At 40.5% G+C, this 23,004-nt stretch overlaps 1 protein-coding gene across 2 annotated transcripts in view; it reads left to right on the top strand.

Moving 5' to 3' along the window:
* Positions 1 to 23,004, top strand: part of RALA (RAS like proto-oncogene A) — a 70,684-nt gene that overhangs the window by 41,235 nt on the left and 6,445 nt on the right. For both annotated transcript variants that reach the window (XM_024750659.1, XM_024750658.1), the window contains 3 exons: positions 8,960 to 9,112; positions 11,559 to 11,767; positions 15,450 to 15,624. In XM_024750659.1, the coding sequence (XP_024606427.1) occupies positions 8,999 to 9,112; positions 11,559 to 11,767; positions 15,450 to 15,624 (498 nt within the window). In that variant the 5' untranslated portion in view covers positions 8,960 to 8,998. The remainder of the gene's footprint in view (positions 1 to 8,959; positions 9,113 to 11,558; positions 11,768 to 15,449; positions 15,625 to 23,004) is intronic.

The following is a 23,004-nucleotide window of genomic DNA, read 5'->3' on the forward strand; positions in this document are numbered from 1 at the left end:
AAAAAAAAAAAAAGCACGTGCCACTGATACATGTAACTATATGAATATATCTCAAAAGCCTTAGCTAGGTGAAAAAAGAAACAGGCACAAAGGCTATGTACAATATGATCCATTTATATAACATTCTGGAAAAGGCAAAACAATAGGCACTGAAATCAGATCAGTGGCTGCCATGGGATGGGGTGATGGGAGGAGATTGACTGCAAAGAGTAAGGGGAAACCTTTGGAGGTGATGGAACTATTCTGTGTCTTGATTGTGGTGGTGTTATATGACTGTATACCTTTATCAAAACTCATTAAAAGGGTGATTTTATTGTATATAAATCAACCTGCTTTTAAAGAAAAAGTTAAAGCCAGTTTTCAACATCAGAAATTATCTTCACAAATTTAAGGGTAGAGAAAACTAGGCGATAATAGATCAGAGGACTCCAAAGTCAAGTCCTTTGTCTTTTGGCTCAGTGGTCAAAAATTTTTTTTATTGTGAAGAGATTTTTATATGTTAGAAATTAATAGTCTTTCTTATTATCAGAGTTTTGTGCCTTTACCAGTATACAACCTTCTTGTCCCCAAGAACAGGATCTACCTTCATTTATCTTCATAAAGTCACCCTTTCAATCATTATTGAATTGTCTTCATGAATATCTTACAGTTCGTGTTAATTTTATTCTTAATTATGTATTCTTTGTGAGTCTTGTTGTAAATTGAGTCTTTCCTTCCATTATATATTCTAACTGGTTATTTGAAAAGAAATTTATTTTTTATATAATATGTTGATTATATAACCATTATCTTTGAACTCTCTTGTTTATAGTAATTTTTCAGTTGATTCCTTTGGCCTAAGTATGAAATCATTATTGGTATAAGCAGTGGACTTTGAATTTTATCAAATATCATTCCAGATCATGTGATCTATGACTTTTCTCTTCTATTAATATGAAGAATTACATTGACTTCCTAAAATATAAAGACATTCTTGCATATCTGGTTGAATCCCATCTGGTTACTTTGGTTTATTCTTTTAATGTGCTGGATTCTAACATTTTTTATTTAGAATTTTTGCACCATATTTACATGATAGGTCAGTCAGTCTGTTTTCCCTTTAGTCTCTCTTTGTTAGGAACTTTGCATCAATGTTAAGCTAGCTCTCAAGAAAGAATTTGGAGGCTTTCTCTATGTTGCAAAACATTAAATAGTATTAATAATACCTGTTCTTTAAATGGTTGGAAAAATATGCCAGTGATATTATCTGTATCTGTGCCTAGTAATAAACTGAAATATCTCAAATCCCTTTCAGAATAGAATTGTGTATCTTGCTTTCTTGGTCAGGTATATTCTGACTCTTCTAAAATTGTTCATTTTATACTAAATTCCTTTATTGAGCAGGTATTCTTCATGCAGATAGGGAGTGCCATTTGAGCGTTGTCCATATGAACTGTTTTTCATTTTGAAGGATGAGTCACTACTGTGGCCTCTACCTGCTTGTGCTTAGTAGTGGTTTATAATGCTTTGACAGAAACTGAACTTCAGTGATCCTAGCCTTTAATGCGCTATTCAAATTGGAGGGGAGAGGCATGCTCCATTTATCTCCTTATTAACAAGGAATCTCTCAGTAGGAACTTCTGCCAGCTATTAGTTTTATTAAACTACAGCCTAATAGTAAGTGTCTTTATTATGAAAGTCTAAAAAAGGTAATAATGAACTCTGGAAATATAAAGATCATTGGGTTTATTGTTTTTAGTGGACAGGGAATGTTTGAGATCTTACTTGGTAGAGTATTCCTTATTAAGTACTGGAGAGCTAGATTGATCACTTCTTAGAAATTTTCATAAAGTTTAAAATAGAGAGCCTAGAGTTTGGGTTGGAGATTTGTGGTCTGAAGCTCCTTGGCCCACTTCCTCCCGTGTGTGGTAGGCCGATTAACGCCCCAACGGCAAGATAACCATGTCCTCATGCCCATAACTTTGAATGTTACTTCCTATTGCAAAAGGGACTGTGCAGGTGTGATTAAGGATTGGGGGATGATTTTCTGGATTATCCTTGTGGGCCTTAAATGTAATCACAAGTCTCCTTATAAGAGGGAGGCAGAGAGAGGTCTGACTACGGAAGCAGAGATGATAGTGTTGCAACCAGGGGCCAAGGAAAGCCAGTCTCTAGAAGGGGGACAGGTAGGGAACAGATTCTCCTCTGGGGTGTCCAGAAGGAACCCACCCTGCTGACATCTTGACTTTAGCCTCTTAAGATTCATTTTGGACTTCTGACAACAGGATGATAAATTTTGTGTTGTTTTAAGCCCCTGTAAATTTATAGTGTTTGTTATAGCGGCAACAGGAAACAGTACAGTATGGGTACCTGTTAACTAAACATATGAGGGCAGGGACCTAGGCCTATGAAATTCAACTCCATACCCCAGTGCCTAGAACTGTGCCTTACATAATAAGGCACAGTATATTTGTTAATGGAGGATGGGAGGGAAAGAGGGAGAATATATCAGGTAATGCATAACTTGATTAAATCAACATGGTGAGCATGGTGTAGGTGTCTAGCTTCTGGGTGAAGCGGAGAAAAACAGTAAGGTTGAAAACTTGAAGCCCACCCATGACCAAATAGATTTTATAGTATTGTTCTAGGACATCACTTTTTAAAAATAGAACTCCCATATGATCCACACTAACTCAAAAAGATATATGTACCCCCATGTCATTGTAGCAGTATTTATAGTGGCCAAGACATGGAGACAACCTAAGTGTCCATCAGCATGTTAATGGTTGAAGAAAATGTGGCATATATGTACAATGGAATATTATTCGGCCATTAAAAAATGAAATCTTGCCCTTTGTGACATGGATGGACTTTGAGGGAATTATCCTAAGAGAAATAAGTCAGACAGAGAACGATAAATACCATATGATTTCACTTATATGTGCAATCTAAAAAAAAGGAAAGAAAACCAAGCTTATAGATACAGAGGACAGACTGGTGGTTGCCAGGTTGGGGATGAGGCAGCAAAATGGGTGAAGGGGGTCACATACACTTCCAGCTATAAAATAAGTAAGTCACAGGGATGTAATGTTACCCAAAAGGTGGGGGGGAGGGGGGAGGAGGCCATTGTGTAATTAAAAAATATTTGTTTGAACAGCAGAAGATAGAAAATAACTGAGGAACCCTACAAACCAAACAATTTGAAGTTCAAGGATCCCTATCTCATTACTTGAAAACACAAATGCATACACATACATAGAGAAGTATTTCAATTAAAATTCAGGTTCAGTCCTCCAGTTCCTAGTTTGTATAAGTGCCAGGAAAGTAGTTAATTGTATTTTTACCAAGTGAGTGCAGGAAATAAACAGGGTAACGTTATTTATGACTAATTTTAATTTTAAAAACAAGTTATATGTTCACATTATACAAAAATCAAACTGGTAGTTAGCAAAAAGCCATCATCCCGCTTCTGTCCACCAGTGACTTAGTTTCCATCCTCACAGGCAACCCTGTGTTACCATTTTTTATATCATTTCTGGTATATAAACAAATAAACCTCTAAATCCCCTTTTTCTCATCTTTTTATGCAGTTCATAACATACAAGTTATATTGCTCTATAGCTTACTTTTTTCACTTTAACAATATGTGGTGGCGCAGTGGTTAAGAACCCGCCTGCCAATGCAGGGGACACGGGTTCGAGCCCTGGTCTGGGAAGATCCCACATGCCACGGAGCAACTAAGCCCGTGCACCACAACTACTGAGCCTGTGCTCTAGAGCCCGTATGCCACAACTACTGAAGCCCACGCGCCTAGAGCCCATGCTCTGCAGCAAGAGAAGCCACCACAATGAGAAGCTCTTGCACCTCAACGAAGATAGCCCCCGCTCACCACAAGTAGAGAAAGCCCGCATGCAGCAACAAAGACCCAAGGCAGCCAATTAATTAATTAAAAAAAACAATATGTTTTACCTCCCTCCATATCAATGGGTAAAGAACATCTGTTGTTTTATGGTCGCTAATTAGTCCATGTTTCCAATTTACACTTCCACTGGGGTGAAGGAATGTGTCTGTTTGTCTACCAGGGAGGGACAAGCTTTTTCTGTAGAGGGTGGAAAGAAAACATTATTTAGACTTGTGAGCCATGTACGTTCTCTGTTGCATCTTATTCTTGGTTTTGTTTTGTTTTGTTTTGTTTACAACCCTTCAAATACACAAAACCGTTCCTAGCCACAGGCCATACAAAAAGCAGGCCAAGGGGGCTATAGTTTACTGGTCCTCGCAAACATACTCATACCAATCTGATGGGTAAAACAATTGAGATCCAATCTAATATTATTTGTATTTCTCTTATCAGCAAGGTTGAGCATATTAGAGCCCTTTGTATTTCCTTTTCTGTGACTATTTGTATTTTTTGCCCATTTTCTTTCTTTTTTTTTTTTTTTTTTTTTTTTTTTTTTTTTGCGGTACGCGGGCCTCTCACTGTGGTGGCCTCTCCTGTTGCGGAGCACAGGCTCCGGACGCACAGGCTCAGCGGCCATGGCTCACAGGCCCAGCCGCTCCGTGGCATGTGGGATCTTCCGGACAAGGGCACGAACCCATGTCTCCTGCATCGGCAGGCAGACTCTCAATCACTGCACCACCAGGGAAGCCCTGCCCATTTTCTTAGAGTTGTTGATTTTATTTATAGTAACTTTTCATATAGGGAAATTACCTCTTCTCTTTGAAATGAATCACAAATATTTTCCTCAGTTTTATCTTTTTATTTTGCTTATAGAAGATTTTGCCATGTAGAAATTGTTTTGAGTAGTAAAATTTATCAAAGTTATTTTATGACTTGAGTTTTAGATAGTACTTTATGCCTTTCCCATTCTAAGATTATAAAACAAAAATTTTGTGGGTTTTTCTGGTGCTTTTGTGATTTCATTTTATCATTTAAATCTTTGATCCACTTTCAAAGATTTATATAAATTTATTTTATAAATTTACAATTTGTATTGGTGTGAGGAGAATGGGTCCAACTTAATTTTTTCCCAGATAGCTCACCAGTTGTCCCAGAACCATTTACTGAATTATCCTCTATGCTTCCCTCCCCGACCCTCCATTTGAAATGCCACGTTTATTACACACTAAACTATAGTATGTATTTGGATCTATTTCTGTATATCCTGTTCCATTGATCTAGACAGGCGTGCTTTTGAATTCCAACTCCTCACTAAACTGCTGTGTGAATCATATTTCATGGAGGAAATAATAGATGCAGTTAAATAAAGAAATAGCCAGATCTGTCTGCAGCCTGCACCTGTACCTTGTGCTTTGCTTTACCTCACCTCCTGTTACAAAGAAAGAGCTGTCCCTCCTCCTGTGTGCCCTGGGTCTCTTCTTCCCTGGTCTCCTCCTAGAGGCACCTTCTCTTCTTCATCATTAATTTCTGCCTCTTTTAGATGCTTACCATACAAACATCCCTTAAGAATAATTAAAAAGCGACCCAAACAAAAAACTGTGTCCATCTATGGCCCCATTTCTCTATTCGTCTTCAGAGTCAAGTCCATTTCTACACCTTCTGTTTTCTCCTCAACCCACCCCATTCAGGCTGTGGTTCCTACCTCGTTGGTGAGGTGACTCTTCCCAAGGTCACTGGCAGCCTCCATCTGTCAAACCTAGTCATGGACTATGGGATGGACTCCTTTGCTTTCAGCTCTTGCACCTCTACCATTCATTCTGCACACACTGGCCATGGTAATCTTTTTAAAAACATAAATGAAATTATGTCACAGTCCTGCTTACACACTCTCCAGAGGCTTCCCATTACAATGATAATAAAACTCGAACACCTTTCCACGGCCTTCAAGGCTTTTTATGATTTGGCCTCTCCTGCTTCTCAGTCTCACCTCCTGTTAATGCTCCCTGATACTCGTAGCCTCCATCCACTCTGGCCTTCCTCTGGCCCCTAGAACGTGGCAAACCACCTCCCATCTTAGGCCTCTGCACTTGCTCTTCCCTGTGTCTAGAACGTTCTTCCCTCAGAGCTGGCTGGTTCCTTTATAAAATTCAGGTCTCAGCTCAAATGCTGCCTCTTCAAAGGAGTCACCCTTGCCCATCTGGTTGAAGTAGCCCCTCCCCACTCTTTATCCCGGTGCCCCTTAGTTTCTTCATTGCACTTAGCACTAATGGAATTTTCTTATTTACATGTATGTTGTCTTAAGTTCCAACATCTAGACTAGGAATTGGGACCTCAGTTATGGAAAGCCAAGTTTTTGCAGTGGGGCAGAGGAGTGAGTGTCTCCTTGGCGGGAGCTTCTTTTCCTGGAGAGCCTCTTTAAAGTATGGGATGTGCAGCTAATAGTTATTGAAGAAAGTCTGCACTTTGGAAAAATGTCTCTGGGAATCTCTGCCTTTTCTAAGTCACAGACTATATTGTAAATGGTTCTGGAAGGGAAAGTGTTTTAACCCAGTTGGTGTAACTGCTAAATGTTTTGCTTTAAAAACGCACACATTGAACTCTTAGAGTATTAATTGATATGTTAACACCCTGAGCTCCTGTGGTATTAACTGTTTTAAAAATATAACAGTAGGGCTTCCCTGGTGGCGCAGTGGTTGAGAGTCCGCCTGCCGATGCAGGGGACACGGGTTCATGCCCCGGTCCGCGAGGATCTCACATGCCGCGGAGCGGCTGAGCCCATGAGCCGTGGACGCTGAACCTGTGGGTCTGGAGCCTGTGCTCCGCAACGGGAGAGGCCACAACAGTGAGAGGCCCGCGTACTGCAGAAAAAAAAAAAAAATATATATATATATATATATATATGTATATATGTATGTATATACATATGTATGTATGTATATATGTATGTATGTATATATGTATGTATGTATGTGTGTGTATGTATATATATATATATATATAAAACAGTAGTTGGGTAGCCGTGAAGTGATTACAGCTGCCAACAGGTAAGGGTCATAATGGTGAGAAAGAAGTCATTTCCTGCCTTACTTAGGGACGCCAGCAACAGCATGCTCCATAAACGCGTAGACGAGGTATCTTTTCGACTTCTAGTTACTTACCTGAAGTACACTATTACTTTCCTCAGCAGTGGTAATCATCAGAATCCAATGATCATCTCCTTGGTATCCAGGAAAAAGAGGGGCTCAATCCTTGTTTATTGAATTACACTGAACATCTAGCCTCCAAATGTGGATTCTTTACCATATGCTGCACAGCTTAAGCTGCCGCTACCACAGTGTTTGACATAATGTAAGAATAACAGGATCAAAAGTCACATATATGGTGTGATCTCAGTTATGCTCCATGCAGATTGAAGCTGTCACAAACAAAGTATAATGTATTCGTGTTGTTAAATGGATAGCAAGATTATGGGATTTTTTTTTTCTTATGACTTTTCTGTATTGGGCAGATAGGCTTATGGGCATGAGTTCTGGGGCGGCCTGAGCAGTGCCCAGCTCTTGGGTGCCCTGCATAGCCAGTGTGTGGTGCACAAGCCCACAGCAGACTGTCCTTGCCTAATAAGCTTGTGATGGAACCTCTAGTAGCAATAGCTGCTTTATACCAGTACACTCTAAGGCACTCCCAGGGTTAAGTCAGACTCGAACATTTATTTGTTCATTCCACACACACGTACTGAATGGCTGATTTTTGCCAAGGCATATTAGTTACATTAAGCATGAAGTAAACCAATAGATATGGCGCCTGTACCCAAGTTGCTTCTGGTATATTAGGAAGAAGACCCATATTAAACAACTAACACTCTCAGGCAATTCCGACTTGTGATAATGGTTATGAAAGAAAAGTATCACGTACTATGTGAGCACAGGGCAGGGGAGAGCCTAATTCAGGTTGAGTGTTTCAGGTGAGGCTGAAACCCCAACACTGAGAGGAGTTAGCCAAATTAAGAATATGCCAAACGGAGGAAGCTGCATGGGAAAGGCCAAGAGGCAGAGAAGAGCGTGTGAAAAGTCACAGGAGACCAGTGTGGGCTGATGCGGCCAGGCTGGGAGAGATGGCCTGAAATACAGAAGTAGGCAGGGCGGGGGTGTTCTGTAAGTTGCAGCTTGAGAAAGGTGTGCTGTGACTGAGACAGGTCAGAGATGCTGAGAAGGAAGGTGCAGCCCCCTTGAGCCTCTAAAAACAAGTCTCCTCTCCTGGGCCTCCACACAGACGCAGTGCTTGCTGTGACCTCCCGCCTCTTTTTCTAAGGCCTGGCACCATGGCCAAGGTAACCGGGTGCCATTAGTGTGCATCACCACTACAGCCTCTGGGGGAACCTGGTCTTTCCACGCTGAGCACATAAATGTAGTAAACGAAAGTGAGGGCACACTAGATTCAGGTGTTTAAGTTAGATTAGCCATCCACCCCAAAATATACAGATGTTCCAGTACTACGATACTTGGGAGTTGGGGTATACGGTGTTCGGTTCTATTTATATTTCTACCAGCAAGTAGTTGGGATGGGTTTTTCCTTCCTTCCTTCCTTCCGTCCTTCCTTTCCTTCTTCCCTCCATCTTCTCTTCTCCTCTTCCTCTCCCCCCCCACTTTCTTTCTTTCATCAGTTGTTTCTTACTGAAATTAGAAGAAACATCTCTTTAATTATTGCCAATAGAGGTTAATAGGAAAACAGAGTGATCGTTCACCCTGCTTTGTAATCTGTGTGACCGTATTTTAATACAACTAATACTCCGTTATTGTCAGCGTGTGGTTGCACTGGGAAGTTTTCACTTTCGGCCAGCAAGCTCCTTACTGAAAACTACTGTAAGAGAAATGCCCTTGAGTCATGTACTTGTCTTATTGCCACGGTGTTCTCTGATAAGTGGTTCTTCCCCCAAATAAGCATACTTCATTTGCCATCTGTTTAAAATCACCGCAGAATGAAAACTAATACCTTGACGCCTAAGGACATCATCTCTCTTTCCTACACTGGAATTCTGCAGAAGAATGTATCGAGCATTACTTGTTCTTTCATTCTTTTCAGATTCTTCTTAATCCTTTGGTGAAAACTCGGTGACACAACATGGCTGCAAATAAGCCGAAGGGTCAGAATTCTTTGGCCTTACACAAAGTCATCATGGTAGGCAGTGGTGGTGTGGGCAAGTCTGCTCTGACCCTGCAGTTCATGTACGATGAGGTAAGTGCTGATTTTATCATGGATATCAAAGTTGGGGCTTTCAGAGAATATTTCTCTAGCTTCGTTTTGGTGCTGTTTTGGATGTGGTGCTGTTTTGGATGGATTCCTTGAATTCTTGAAAGCTACTGATCATTTTTTTCCTGTTCAGAGTCAACATTTGTATACGATTTAACAAGTCAAGAACTCAAGGTCCTTAAAATTCTTATGCTTTTAAAAAACAAAACAGGGACTTCCCTGGTGGCGCAGTGGTTAAGAATCTGCCTGCCAGTGCAGGGGACGCAGGTTCGAGCCCTGGTCCAGGAAGATCCCACATGCCACGGAGCACCTAGGCCCGCACAGCACAACCACTGAGCCTGCGCTCTAGAGCCCACGAGCCACAACTGCTGAGCCCACGTGCCACAAGTACTGAAGCCCGCACACCCAGAGCCCATGCTCTGCAACAAGAGAAGCCACCGCAGTGAGAAGCCCATGCATCACAATGAAGAGTAGCCCTCGCTCGCCGCAACTAGGGAAAGTCCGCATGCAGCAGCAAAGACCCAATGCAGCCAAAAATTAATTAATTAATTTTTTTAAAAAACCCTGGAAACAGTACCTATTTTTGAGCAATCTAACTGGCTTTTTTATTTTTAGTGTTTTTAATGGTGAGTCCCACCTTGAACTAATAGAACTGGTGGATATAGTACCTAATTGAAACTTGACATTAATATACATAAGTTGTCCTTTAATAACTTCAGTGAAAAAGTCAGTTATTGTGTACTGGCATGGCACCACACTCAACACTAAGCAGGAAGAGGCTTTGTCCCTAAAATAAAATTACTAGACAGGTTACAGATTTCTGTGCATGTATTTGTATCAGACTTTATTGTCCCATAGGTAAGGTCTCAGCCTATATACAGCAATACATTCTTTCCCTAGAGGACTATTAATAAGGCTAAATGATGTAAGAGTTGGTAATCAAATTTAGGCATTGATCCTCAATTCTTCTTCCTCCCAAATAGAAGCAAAGATTTATGGTTACTCTTTCTTAATCCTCAAAAAAATCCTGTGTGGTAGGCAGTGGTTTCCCCATCTTACAGATGAGGAAACAGAACCTCAGAGAGGTTTCCCAACCTGCCCAAGAGGAGTGATCTCTGATGAGTAACTAAGTATTAAACCTAGTCTTGTAAGAAAAAAATCCTGTGGACTTTTACCACCTAAGGTCTCTTTTCATTGCCTGCTCATCAGCATTTCTTTCACACACACAGAACTCTTAAATCCATCAGTTGTGTTGCTTATGATAATTTAGAGAGGGGGAAATTGAAATGGTACTTTCACTGAAATTGCTAATTTATCTGTTCAGTTCTGTTTTTCATGCTATTCACCTTAATAGCTGCTTTTCTTTAAACTAATCCTCAAATCAGTTCCCTTCTTGACAATAGGAGGTCAAAAGTAAGAATGTTCATGTCTGACATTTGAGGAATGGTTACACTTTCATTTAATATTTATAAATATTTAATATTCATAATATCAGATATGCTATCTGAATATTTCTATTAAATATTCATAAATATTTATAAATATTTAATATTTGTAAAATATTAGCATGTAATTGTCACAGAATGTTCTATGGCTTTTACAGTTACAAATACACTGTGCTTGATTTTTTAATAATTATTTGTTGAGTGTCTTCCATGTACCAGGCATATTCCAGGCTTTGGAGATACAGTGATGAGTAGACTAATCAAGGTCCCTGCCCCCAGGGGTTGAATTCTAATAGGGGGATTTAGACATTGAGCATATAAATAAGAAAATATCAGATAATGAAAATATTTACAGGAACTAATAAAAAAACCCACTGAAGTATGTGTGTATACATACCCGTATGCCAACAATGATACACTGATCAAAAATATTGAGGTGAGATTTAGGGGGTAAAAGATAGAAGTACGACTGCAAAGTTGTTTAACTGTACTATTTTAAGAAATTGGAAGTTTGGGGAGAAATTTCAAAGTTCAAGATTTGGCATTTTACAGGGTAGTATAAGCCACTTTCTTGACATGGTTCATTTTGGAGAAAGAAAAGATTTAACTGTGCTTTCAATGCTTACCTAAATATTAACTTACTTTCAAGTTATTTCCACAATTCTGACATGAAAATTTATATTTAGAGTCAGAAAGGGTTCTTAAACATTTGATAAAATGTCTGTGTAGTAGTTTCTGCAGGTGTAGTGTTCTAAGTAAGAAAAAAGGCACGGTTTTCAAGCCGTCAGCTGTTCAGTCCCCACCACCAAATTGCCTGAAATGGAAATTTAAGTGAATGTAGTGTTTACCATTGGGGAAAACTGAATGACGGCTACATGTGACCTCTCAGTACTATTTTGGCAACCTCATGTGGATCTATATTTCAAAATAAGAGGCTCTGAAAAGTAAGGATAATCCTCAAGGGGATGCGCTTTCACCTCTTGCAGTTTGTGGAGGACTACGAGCCTACCAAGGCCGACAGCTACCGAAAGAAGGTGGTGCTGGACGGGGAGGAAGTACAGATCGACATCTTGGACACAGCCGGGCAGGAGGACTACGCCGCCATCAGGGACAACTACTTCCGGAGCGGCGAGGGCTTCCTCTGTGTCTTCTCCATTACGGAAATGGAGTCCTTCGCGGCCACAGCCGACTTCAGGTATGTCAGGGAGTCGTGCCGTTACACCGCAGAACAGCTTGCTCCCCAGCAACAAGCAGACCACTGGAGGCTCTTACCTGATCGCCTTTCCCTCTGCGTCTAGTCGTGTTTGTTCCCTCTGTGACATCAGTGTGACTCTGTCCGCTGCATGCTTGCACTCACATCCTCGGCGCACCCTGCGTAATCCCACAGCCAGCTCTGCCGGTGCTAGCTGCACTGGAGCCTGAGTTTGTGGCAGCATCCGTACCCAGACTCTCCGCATGCGTTTCTGAAGTATTTCCCTTTGAAGTACAGTACTACTGCTGCCATAAGAGTAGACGCTTGCATTGCGTAATGGATCTCTGGCCCAGATTGTAATGCTCTGTTAGTCACTGGTGTCTCAGCACCTGTGTCGTGCCCAGGAGGCACATTGCCATCCACCTCACTGACAGCACGGACTGAACTTTTAGTAGAAATAATACCACCATAGATTGGCACACTAGGTTTTGTCATACAGTATTTTTTTTACATCTTATTTACTGTTTGTGTAATCAAAATCTGTCCTCCATTTGGTTTGGGACAGGGGGGCCGGGGGCCTGGTAAAGGGGAGAGGGGTTCTCTCCGTACTTGAGAGAAATGTAGCATAAATAAGTTCTTGAGTCGTCTCGTAAAGACGGCATGCTTAGGGCTTCCCTGATGGCGCAGTGGTTGAGAGTCCGCCTGCCGATGCAGGGGACACGGGTTCATGCCCCGGTCCGGGAAGATCCCACATGCCGCGGAGCGGCTGGGCCCGTGAGCCATGGCTGCTGAGCCTGCGCGTCCAGAGCCTATGCTCCACAACGGGAGAGGCCACAACAGTGAGAGGCCCACGTACCGCAAAAAAAAAAAAAAAGACGGCATGCTTAATCACAAGCATTCTTTACTTGTATATTTTTATTTCTGCGTTGTCTGCTTTGGCGTGGGGCACACCAAGGCAGCATGTGATATATCCTCTGTTTTCAAGATTCACGCAGCTGAGTTGAATAAGTCATGAAACCAAGTGGAAGTTAGCGACAAAGTAGGAGATGTGGCCAGTGATGGTTACAGAGGATCCAGGAGAGGAGAGGAGAGGAGCTGGGAGGCCTTCAAGAGATAGATAACCCTGAAGAATAAGAAGGATTTCCACAGATGAGGAAAGAGGTCATTCCTGGTGGTTGAGCAAGAAACTGAAGCAAGGGTTACACAAAGCATTCCTTTTTATGTATACGTGAAACTCTCAAGAACTTAAAAGATTCTAGAAGCACCTCCTTTGCAAAAAAGCATGTCATTGAGAAACTTTAAAAATATAAATTTATTTGTAACATTGTTTGTTGGCTTCTATAAGGAAGGAGTTTTGTATGTGATAAAGTGCAAAGGGAGTTTTGTAATCTTGGGAGACATGTTGAAAGTTATGTAAGTGTCAGTGATTATTCATTCATTCAAAAAAACATTTTGAGTGCTTATTATGTAGTAGGTTCTGTACTAAGTAATGGAATACAGTTTGTCACCATAGCCACCAAAGCCAAAGTGGTATCTCAAGGGAGTGAGGTATTTTTATGCCAAGAGAAAGAATCTCGGGCTGTTGCTGTTACAGAAAATAAGCGAATCATTCATTACTCGTCTGTTGTACCTCCAGTGTGTTGCCCCTCCCATAAATAAAAAGTGTTCCTACTAACTGACCAGCAATAGGAAAGCCATTTTTGAGATCATCTGAATGGTTATAGTAGGCACTCCACACGGTCTGACCTGCAAAGTATAGCACAATGTCAGTTCCTCTCTTTTTAATTTCTTTTTATTGAAGTATAATTTGATGTACAATGTTGTGTTAATTTCTGCTGTACAGTGAAGTGATTCAGTTATACATATATATACATTATTTTTTCATATTCTTTTCCATTATGGTTTATCACAGGATATTGAGTATAGATCTCTGTGCTATTCAGTGGGACCTTGTTGTTTATCTGTTCTGTATATAAAAGCTTTCATCTGCCAATCCCAACCCCCTCCTCCTTGGCAACCACAAGTCTGTTCTCTGTGTCTGTGGGTCTGTTTCATAGATAAGTTCATTTGTGTCGTATTTTAGGTTCCACATATAAGTGATATCATATGGTATTTATCTTTCTGTTTCTGACTTCACTTAGTATGATAATCTCCGGTTGCATCCATGTTGCTGCAAATGGCATTATTTCATTCTTTTTTATGGCTGAGTAGTGTTCCATTGTGTGTATATATATCTATACATGTCTCTATACCACATCTTCATCCATTCATCTGTCGATGGACACTTAGGTTGCTTCTGTGTCTTGGATATCGTGAATAGTGCTGCTGTGAATGTAGGGGTGCATGTATCTTTTTGAATTAGAATTTTGTCCAGATATATGCCCAGGAGTGGGATTTCTGGGTCATATGGTAGTTCTCTTTTTAGTTTTCTAAGGAGCCTCCAGACTGTTCTCCACAGTGGCTGCACCAACTGACACTCCCACCAACAGTGTAGGAGGGTTCCTTTTTCTCCACACCTTCTCCAGCATTTGTTATAGACTTTTAAATGATGGCCATTCTGAGCAGTGAGAGGTGGTACGTCATTGCAGTTTCGATTTGCATTTCTCCGATTGTCAGCTCCTCCCTTTAGCCTTCCTGGGCCTCCCGTCACCCAGGCAGGATCCGTCGTTTCCTCATGTGTGTGTGCGGTATGCTTACCACAGCTGCAGCAGCACACTCGCCGCACTCTTACATGAGATTGATTTATATGTGTTTTTCCTGATATGGTAAAAACTCTTCTTATCCATTTCAGTGTCTCTAGTACCCCTGTTTGGCACAGTTGCTGGCCTGTAACTTGCAGTGCTTATTAAGTGTTTGATAGAAATATTGGAAAGCTCTGTTACGTTTTTTCATTCTCACTTTCCTTCTGATAAGAATGAAGTTGGACCAGTTTGTAAAGGTGCTTTCCTGTTCTAAAATTCTGTAGTAGCCTCTCAAACTCTATTTAAAGGGAGCATCACTTTAAGCAAAAATGCCAATAACGATTACAATCGTCACATCAGAAACCACTGATCACAGATCACCATAACAAATATAATAATAATGGAAAAGTTTGAAATGTTGCGAGAATTACCAGAATGTGACACAGAGACACAAAGTGAGCAAATGCTGTTGGAAAAATAGCACTGATAGACTTGCTTGATGCAGGGTGACTACAAACCTTCAGTCTGTTAAGAAAAAAAAAAAAGTATCTACAAAGCACAGTAAAGCAGATTGCAGTAAACAAGGTATACTTGTATCAACCGTGATAAACGTACCACATTAATGTTAACAGTAGGGGAAACTGGATGTGGGGTATATGGGAACTCTCTGTCCTATCTTCACAACTTCTCTGTAAATCTGAAATCATTCTAACATAAAAAGTTTATTTTTAAAAAAGCATTTCGGAGGAAGTTGCATTTGATATTCACTTCGTACGTCTACTGCCATATTTATACTCTTCTTCGGTGTATTTTTCCGAATGAAGTGAATGTGGAGCTCAAATCATTGATGGTAGAAAAAGGAAGAAGTGTTGCTTGTTTCCTACTGGGTGATAAGTGAGCTTTTTGTTACTGTCTAGAAACATAAATAACTGCTAATTGCATGTTTTGTTATTTTAACATGTAGAGATAACATTAATATTTCTTGCTCATTTTCTCTTATCCAGGGAGCAGATTTTAAGAGTAAAAGAAGATGAGAATGTTCCATTTCTGCTCGTTGGAAACAAATCAGATTTGGAAGATAAAAGGCAGGTTTCTGTAGAAGAGGCAAAAACCAGAGCCGATCAGTGGAATGTTAACTATGTGGAAACATCTGCTAAAACGCGAGCTAATGTTGACAAGGTAAAAAGGTGGCACTACTGCTACGTCATGTTAAAAATAAGTTGATGTGCTTTAACTCGGCTCTGTTTAGTCTAGAGATTCTGTGAGACTTTCAAATAGAGGTTTAATACGTGTTGATTTTTTATGGCCCTGAATGCTCAAGTACAGCGCGTTAGGCATTTACTTCACTTTGTCCTTATAGGTTCCCGAGAGGCGTTAAAACATGAGACACTGCAGCTAGATGTACCTTTTTTTTTTTAAAGCACTGAAAGATTCCTGACCTGAATCCCTGCTTTTTTTTTTTTTTTCTTTTCCTTATCCTGATTGGCTGGACAATCTAGAAGGAACAGTGTAAGTCCTCTGAGCTGACACCTGCCCAGCCTCACTTAAGTTCTCCCAGACCCCGGGGGGAGAGGATTTTGAAATCTGTCACCACAGCTGCCTTCCCTACCCTCAGCCTCTGTTCTCCCCCAAGTGGAAGGGGAGCTCCTGTGTCCTCTCCCCTCATCTTCACACTGTGTTCAGATTGGCCCTTCCTGGAGACCAGGTGCAGAACACCCTTACCTCGTTTCTAGAAGCCTTCCCAGGTGCTTTTCATCCTGCTGCGGGACGCCATCATCAGCATTTAGGAAGCCTGCCGGTTGTGCTGGGGCAGCACAGGTTCTGAGGGGCCTTTTCAGCCCCTGCGTATCTAGGCTCTACTGAGTGCCTCTCAAAAACTAACGTGCAGGAGGATTGCCTATAGAGCCTGATAAACACAGATTCCTGGGTCTTCGCCAGAGATTTTGATTCGCTTGGTCTGGGGTGAGGCCTGAGAATTTGCCTATCTAGCTAGCTCCTGGATGTGCAAACGGGCGGTGCGGCACACTTGGAGTAACTGCCCTAGGTGGCCGCAGGTGCTTGTGAGCTCGTCTGCTGTGGCTGTAGATTCGCAGCCCTGGTCCAGAAATCATGATGTTAAAAATTTAGAGATTCTTTCTGCCCGTTACTGTAGGTTTTAAGACAGTGTTATTACTGTCTTAAACTAATTTTTTTTTTTAGTCACATGGTCAGATTCCTTTAAGTCCAAGACATCTGTACAAATTGCTGTAAGATTTCTACTGAGTAGACCAGTTTCCTCTAAAGTTATACAGTTTAAGGTTCAGCACGTTTGGGGTTTTGAAAGGCACCAGTGAAGATTGTCATAGCATATGTATACTTTGTTTCCTCCTGTTTGACGTCTTGAGCAGGTTATAGAACAAACCATCGTGATCTAAGGGGAGTGGGGAGCAATAACTGTCCAAGCTCTGAGGCTTGAAGCAGTCCTGTAGTGTCACCTGCTGGCATCAGAGGCCCTGGGAAAATACGGTAGTGTGCATTATCAGAGCTATCACCAGACAGTAAGAAAAAGACCAACAACCCAATGGGAAAATGGTCGAAAAACAGCCCTGTCACAGAAAAGAAACGCAAATCGTGTTTAAACTTGCAAAGAGGCTTATGAGTCTTACTTATAAAAAGGGAAGTGAAATTTTTTTTACCTGTCAATTGGAAAAGGGCAAGAAGGTTGATAATAATAATACTGTTGGGAAAAAAAGGAACTCTCATATGTTCTTGGAAGGGCAGTCTGGCAATTATCTATCAAAATTATGACCCCAGCAATTCAAGTTCTAAAAATTTATTATACAGATAAAATTATACATCCATGCGTAAGTGTATGTTCAGCAGTAGTCCTTGAAGCATTATTTGTAGAAGCAAAAGACAGGAAATATCCAAGTGTCCAGTAACAGATGGTGCGTCCATATCATGGAATACTGTACAGCTGTTGAAAAGAAATGAAGGTAGAGCTATGTGCTGATATGGAATGATCTTCAACATCAGTAAATGAAAAAGTAAAGTACAGAACAGCGTCTAGTTTGCTGCCATCTGTGTTTGAAACATACTCATACACACACAAGCGCACATGTATGTATATATCGGGAATATGTACGATTCTAGTACCTGTGGTTGCCACCAGAGAGCTAAGTCACAGACATGCATGTTTCACTGCTGTGTCCTGAAGAGTGGCTACCAGATAACGTACCTCAGTGGCTAAGGAAAAGTAACTTGCAGCAACTCTTCAGTTTCTTAAATTTGGTTACGTTGGGATTATATTTGTTTTTTGGGTTTGTTTGCTGAGGCAATGATGTAATACAGTTATAAGAGCTAATAATACTCTTTAGTGCTTGAAGAGCCAGGCGCTGTGGCCAGCACTCACTGTTTCATCTTTAACCCTATGAAGCATAGATACTCCTCTCATGACACCTTTTTAGGTGAGGAAATTGAGGTGCGAAGAGATTACATACCTGGCTCAAGGTCACCATGTCGTAGTGGCATCTGCTGGCTCTGGGTGTGGCCAGCTCTGGAGCCAATGTTCTTCCCTGTCTATTTTACTTAAAACAATGGTTGGAATACCTGTGGCATCTCCCACGTTGTGTGTCATCCACTCCCAGGAGTCTGATCAGATTTTGCAGGATTAAGTGTTAACAGTGTCTCCTTCTATTAAATTGAGAGATGTCTTGTCACAGAAAACAAATACTAGCTCCCGCCAGACTTTAAACGCCCATGCCTTATCCTTACCAGGATTCCAAATAGACCACTGCGTAGAAGTTTCAAAGAAGCAGATTTTTAAAACTACCCTGTGAAAAAGCTTCACGACCATCAGAATTGTTGAGCTGAGGCCTGGCCTGTCTCAGAGGAATCACTCAGAGGCTAGAGGACCATCTGGGAAACCTGCTTGGGTCCCCTGGGTGCCAGGTCATCTGATGACCTTGTAGTACCCTTCTAGCTAAATGCTCTGGCTCTTTAAATCGCAACTCCAAGGTTGCTCTTAATTTTAAGGAACATGTTGGGGGAAATGGAAAGAAATTAGGCAAGTAGATGTCAAAATGAAAGTATGATTTATTATGTCAAGAGAGCCAATTTTATGTTGGGGAAAGAATTTTGTTAGAAATGTAGTATCTTGTTTTTGAAAATGTTCTTAATTTTTTTCTTTATACAAATAATACATGAACATATGCTCATTGTATAAAGAAAAATTCATGATACAGAGGAAAAAGTATAAGGGGGAAAAGTGAGTCTGTCACTCCACCCAGATTCCACTCACCTAGATTCCACTCACCTCCTTTACCTGTAGGTAACCACTGCTAACACGTGTATATCTTTCCAGACATTTACCTGCCTTTAAAGACAGGCATACAGAATCTAAGGGAGAAAAAAAAAGAACCTTAGGGAAAGGTTGTATTTGCTTGTTTTCTACCTGTATAAATAGGATTTGTGTGTGTGTATATGTGTATGTATAGTGTATTTCTGTGGTTTGCTTTTTAAATTTCACAGTAAATAGATCCCGTAGTTCTTTCCATGTCGTTGCATATAGACGTACCACATTCTTTTTAAAATCTACAAAATGTTCCATAGTTAGGAAAATGGCTGAATTATGAAAAAAGCCTACCAGTGACATTTAGGTTGTCTGCAGTGCTGTTACAAACACAACACAGTGAACTGTGTGAACATGCACCCACACAAGACCGAAAGCAAGGGTGCATTTTAAATTTTAATGACAAGTCACCCTCCAGAGAGGCTGCCTTACACTCCCACCAACAGTGTGAGGAAACCCTTTCCCCACTACTTGCCAGTGTCAATTAAAGGAGCCTTTAAATGTCGCCAACAAGATGGGGAAATCATTTCTTTTGTGTTTCCTGATTACTACTGAGGCTGGGCAGCTTGTAGTTGATTCATTGGCCATTTGTAGGTCTTCTGTGAACGCTGAAATTACATTGATCTAATGGGGGGTTTATCTTTTTGATTCATAAGCCTGCTTTATATTAAGGACATTAACCCTTTGTCCACTATATCCGTTTGGGACAGTGTCTCCTAATGCATACCATATCTGTTTTTATCTTTTTTTTTTTGAATGTATAGTTGATTGATTTACAATATCATGTTAGTTTCAGGTGTACAGCAGAATGATTCAGTTATACGTATGTATATTCTTTTCCAGATTCTTCTCCCTTATAGGTTATTATAAAATATTGAGTATAGTTCCCTGTGCTATCCAGTAGGTCCTTGTTAGTTGTCTTTATTTTTTTTCCTACAAGAGAAATAGAAATTTTTATTCAAGCCAAATTTGAGGATTATAACTGCGTAGAGCAAAGCTCTAAGCACTGTTCCCGGTTATCTATTTTATATATACTAGTGTGTATATGTTAATCCCAATCTCCTAATTTAGCTGTCTCTCACCCCTTCCCCTTTGGTAACCATAAGTTTGTTTTCTGTGTCTGTGAGTCTCTTTCTTTTTTGGAAATAAGTTCATTTGTATCTTTTTTTTTTAGATTCCACATATAAGCGATATTATATGATATTTATGTTTCTCTGGCTTATACTTCACTTAGTATGATAATCTCTAGGTCCATCCATGTTGCTGCACATGGCATTCTTTCATTCTTCTTTATGGCTGAGTAACATTCCTCTGTGTGTGTATACACATATATACCACATCTTCTTTATCCACTCCTGTCAATGGACATTTAGGCTGCTTCTATGACGTGGCTATTGTAAATAGTGCTGCGATGAACATTGGGGTGCATGTATCTTTTTGAATTACGGTTTTTTCCAGGTATATACCCAGGAGTAGGATTACAGGATCATATGGTAACTCTGTTTTTAGTTTAAGGAACCTCCATACTGTTCTCCATAGTAGCTGCACCAATTTACATTCCCACCAACAGTGTAGGAGGGTTCCCTTTTCTCCACACCCTCTCCAGCATTTACTGTTTGTAGACTTTTTGATGAAGGCCATTCTGACTGGTGTGAGATGATATCTCATTGTAGTTTTGGTTTGCATTTCTCTAATAATTAGCAGTGTTGAGCATCTTTTCATGTGCCCATTGGCCGTCTGTATGTCTTCTTTGAAGAAATGTGTATTTAGATCTGCCCATTTTTTCATTGGGTTTGTTTTGATACTGAGTCACATGAGCTGCTTGTAAATTTTAGAGATTAATCCCCTGTTGGTCACATGGTTTGCAGTTATTTTCTCCCATTCTGTGGGTTGTCTTTTCTTTGCTTATGGTTTCCTTTGCTGTGCAAAAGTTTTTGAGTTTAATTAGGTCTCATTTGTTTATTTTTGTTTTTATTTCCATTACTCTAGGAGACAGATCCAAAAAGATATTGCTGCAATTTATGTCAAAGAGTGTTCTGTCTAGGTTTTCCTCTAGGAGTTGTATAGTATCCAGTCTTACATTTAGATCTTTAATCGGTTTTGAGTTTATTTTTGTGTATGGTGATAAAGAATGTTCTAATTGTATTCTTTTACATGTAGCTGTCCCAGTTTTCCCAGCACCACTTATTGTGAAGAGACTGTCTTTTCTCCATTGTATAGTCTTGCCTCCTTTGTTGCAGATAAACCCACGCACCTATGGTCAATTTATCTCTGGGCTTTCTATCCTGTTTCATTGATCTATATTTCTGTTTTGATTACTGAAGTTTTGTAGTATAGTCTGAAGTCAGGAAGTCTGATTCCTCCAGTTCCATTTTTCTTCCTCAAGGTTGCTTTATCAGGGTCTTTTGTGTTTCCATACAAATTTTAAAATTTTTTGTTCTAGTTCTGTGAAAAATGCCATTGGTAATTTGATAGAGATTGCACTGAATCTGTAGATTGCCTTGGGTAGTGTAGTCATTTTGACAATATTGATTCTTCTGAGCCAAAAACACGTTATATCTTTACATCTGTTTGTGTTGTCTTCAGTTTCTTTTATCAGCATCTTAGTTTTTGGAGTACAGGTCTTTTGACTCCTTAGGTAGTTGTATTCCTAGGTATTTTATTGCTTTTGATGCGATGGTAAATGGGATTGTTTCTTTAATTTCTCTGTCTGATCTTTCGTTGTTAGTGTATAGAAAGGCAACAGATTTCTGTGTATTAATTTTGTATCCTGCAACTTTACCGAATTCATTGATGAGCTCGTGTAGTTTTCTGGTAACATCTTCAGGATTTTCTATGTATAGTATCATGTCATCTGCAAACAATGACAGTTGTTTTAATTCTTCTTTTCCTATTTGGATCCCTTTTCTCTTTCTTGTCTGATTGCCATGGCTAGGTCTTCCAAAACTATGTTGAATAAAAGTGGTGAGAGGGGACATCCTTGTCTTTTTCCTGATCTTAGAGAAAATGCTTTCAGCTTTTCACCGTTGAATATGATGTTAGCTGTGGGTTTGTCATATACAGCCTTTATTATGTTGAGGTATGTTCCCTCTGTGCCCAGTTCCTGGAGAGTTTTTATCATAAGTTTGGGTGCTGAATTTTATCAAAAGTTTTTTCTGCATCTATTGAGATGGTCATATGGTTTTTATTCTTCAACTTGTTGATGTGGTATAGCACACTGATTGACTTGCTCCATACTATGTCTTATTTATTTATTTATTTATTTAGGCTGCGTTGGGTCTTTGTTGCTGCACCTGGGCTTTCTCTAGTTGCAGCGAGTGGGGGCCACTGTTCGTTGTGGTACGCAGGCTTCTCACTGCGGTGGCTTCTCGTTGCAGAGTGTGGGTTCAGTAGTTGTGGCTCGCAGGCTCTAGAGCGCTGGCTCAGTAGTTGTGGCGCACAGGCTTAGCTGCCCCACAGCATGTGGGATCTTCCTGGACCAGGGCTCGAACCCGTGTCCCCTGCATTGTCAGGCAGATTCTTTAACCACTGTGCCACCAGGCAAGTCCCCATACCATGTCTTTTAACTTTGCTGATTTTTACCTTTTGCCATGGAAAAAACATTAAAGATTATGTTGTCAAATTTGTTGTTTTTCCTTTGAGACTTCTGGATTCTGTGGCTTCATTAGAAAAGCTCTCCCATCCTAAACTTAAAAAGCACTTACCCTAGGGCTTCCCTGGTGACGCAGTGGTTAAGAATCCACCTGCCAATGCAGGGGACACAGGTTCAAGCCCTGGCCCGGGAAGATCCCACATGCCACAGAGCAGCTAAGCCTGTGCACCACAACTACTGAGACCTCGTGCCACAACTATTGAAGCTCGCGCACCTAGAGCCCGTGCTCCACAATGAGAAGCCTGTGCTCCGCAACAAAGAGTAGCCCCCGCTCGCTGCAACTAGAGAAAGCCTGAGCAAGCAACGAAGACCCAACGCAGCCAAAAATTAAAATTAATTAAAAAAAGAAAAACAGTTAACGTATAATTTTTGCTTCCTTTTCGTGTTGGCCTTTATAGTAGATCTTTAATCCTTTTGAAAATTTAGTATTGTCTGTGTTGTGAACTAGGGGCTGTTAAGTACTTAAAATGAAGAAACTGGTGAAGGCAAAGGTTTACATTTAAAGCTAACGGTCTATGATGCTTTAAGAGAGATGTTTGTCATTTCTAATAATTTTATATGTTTTTTCAACTGTAAG

This window comes from Neophocaena asiaeorientalis, unplaced genomic scaffold (genome assembly GCF_003031525.2).
Source record: "Neophocaena asiaeorientalis asiaeorientalis breed wild unplaced genomic scaffold, Neophocaena_asiaeorientalis_V1.1 scaffold60, whole genome shotgun sequence".
Lineage (NCBI taxonomy): Eukaryota > Metazoa > Chordata > Mammalia > Artiodactyla > Phocoenidae > Neophocaena > Neophocaena asiaeorientalis.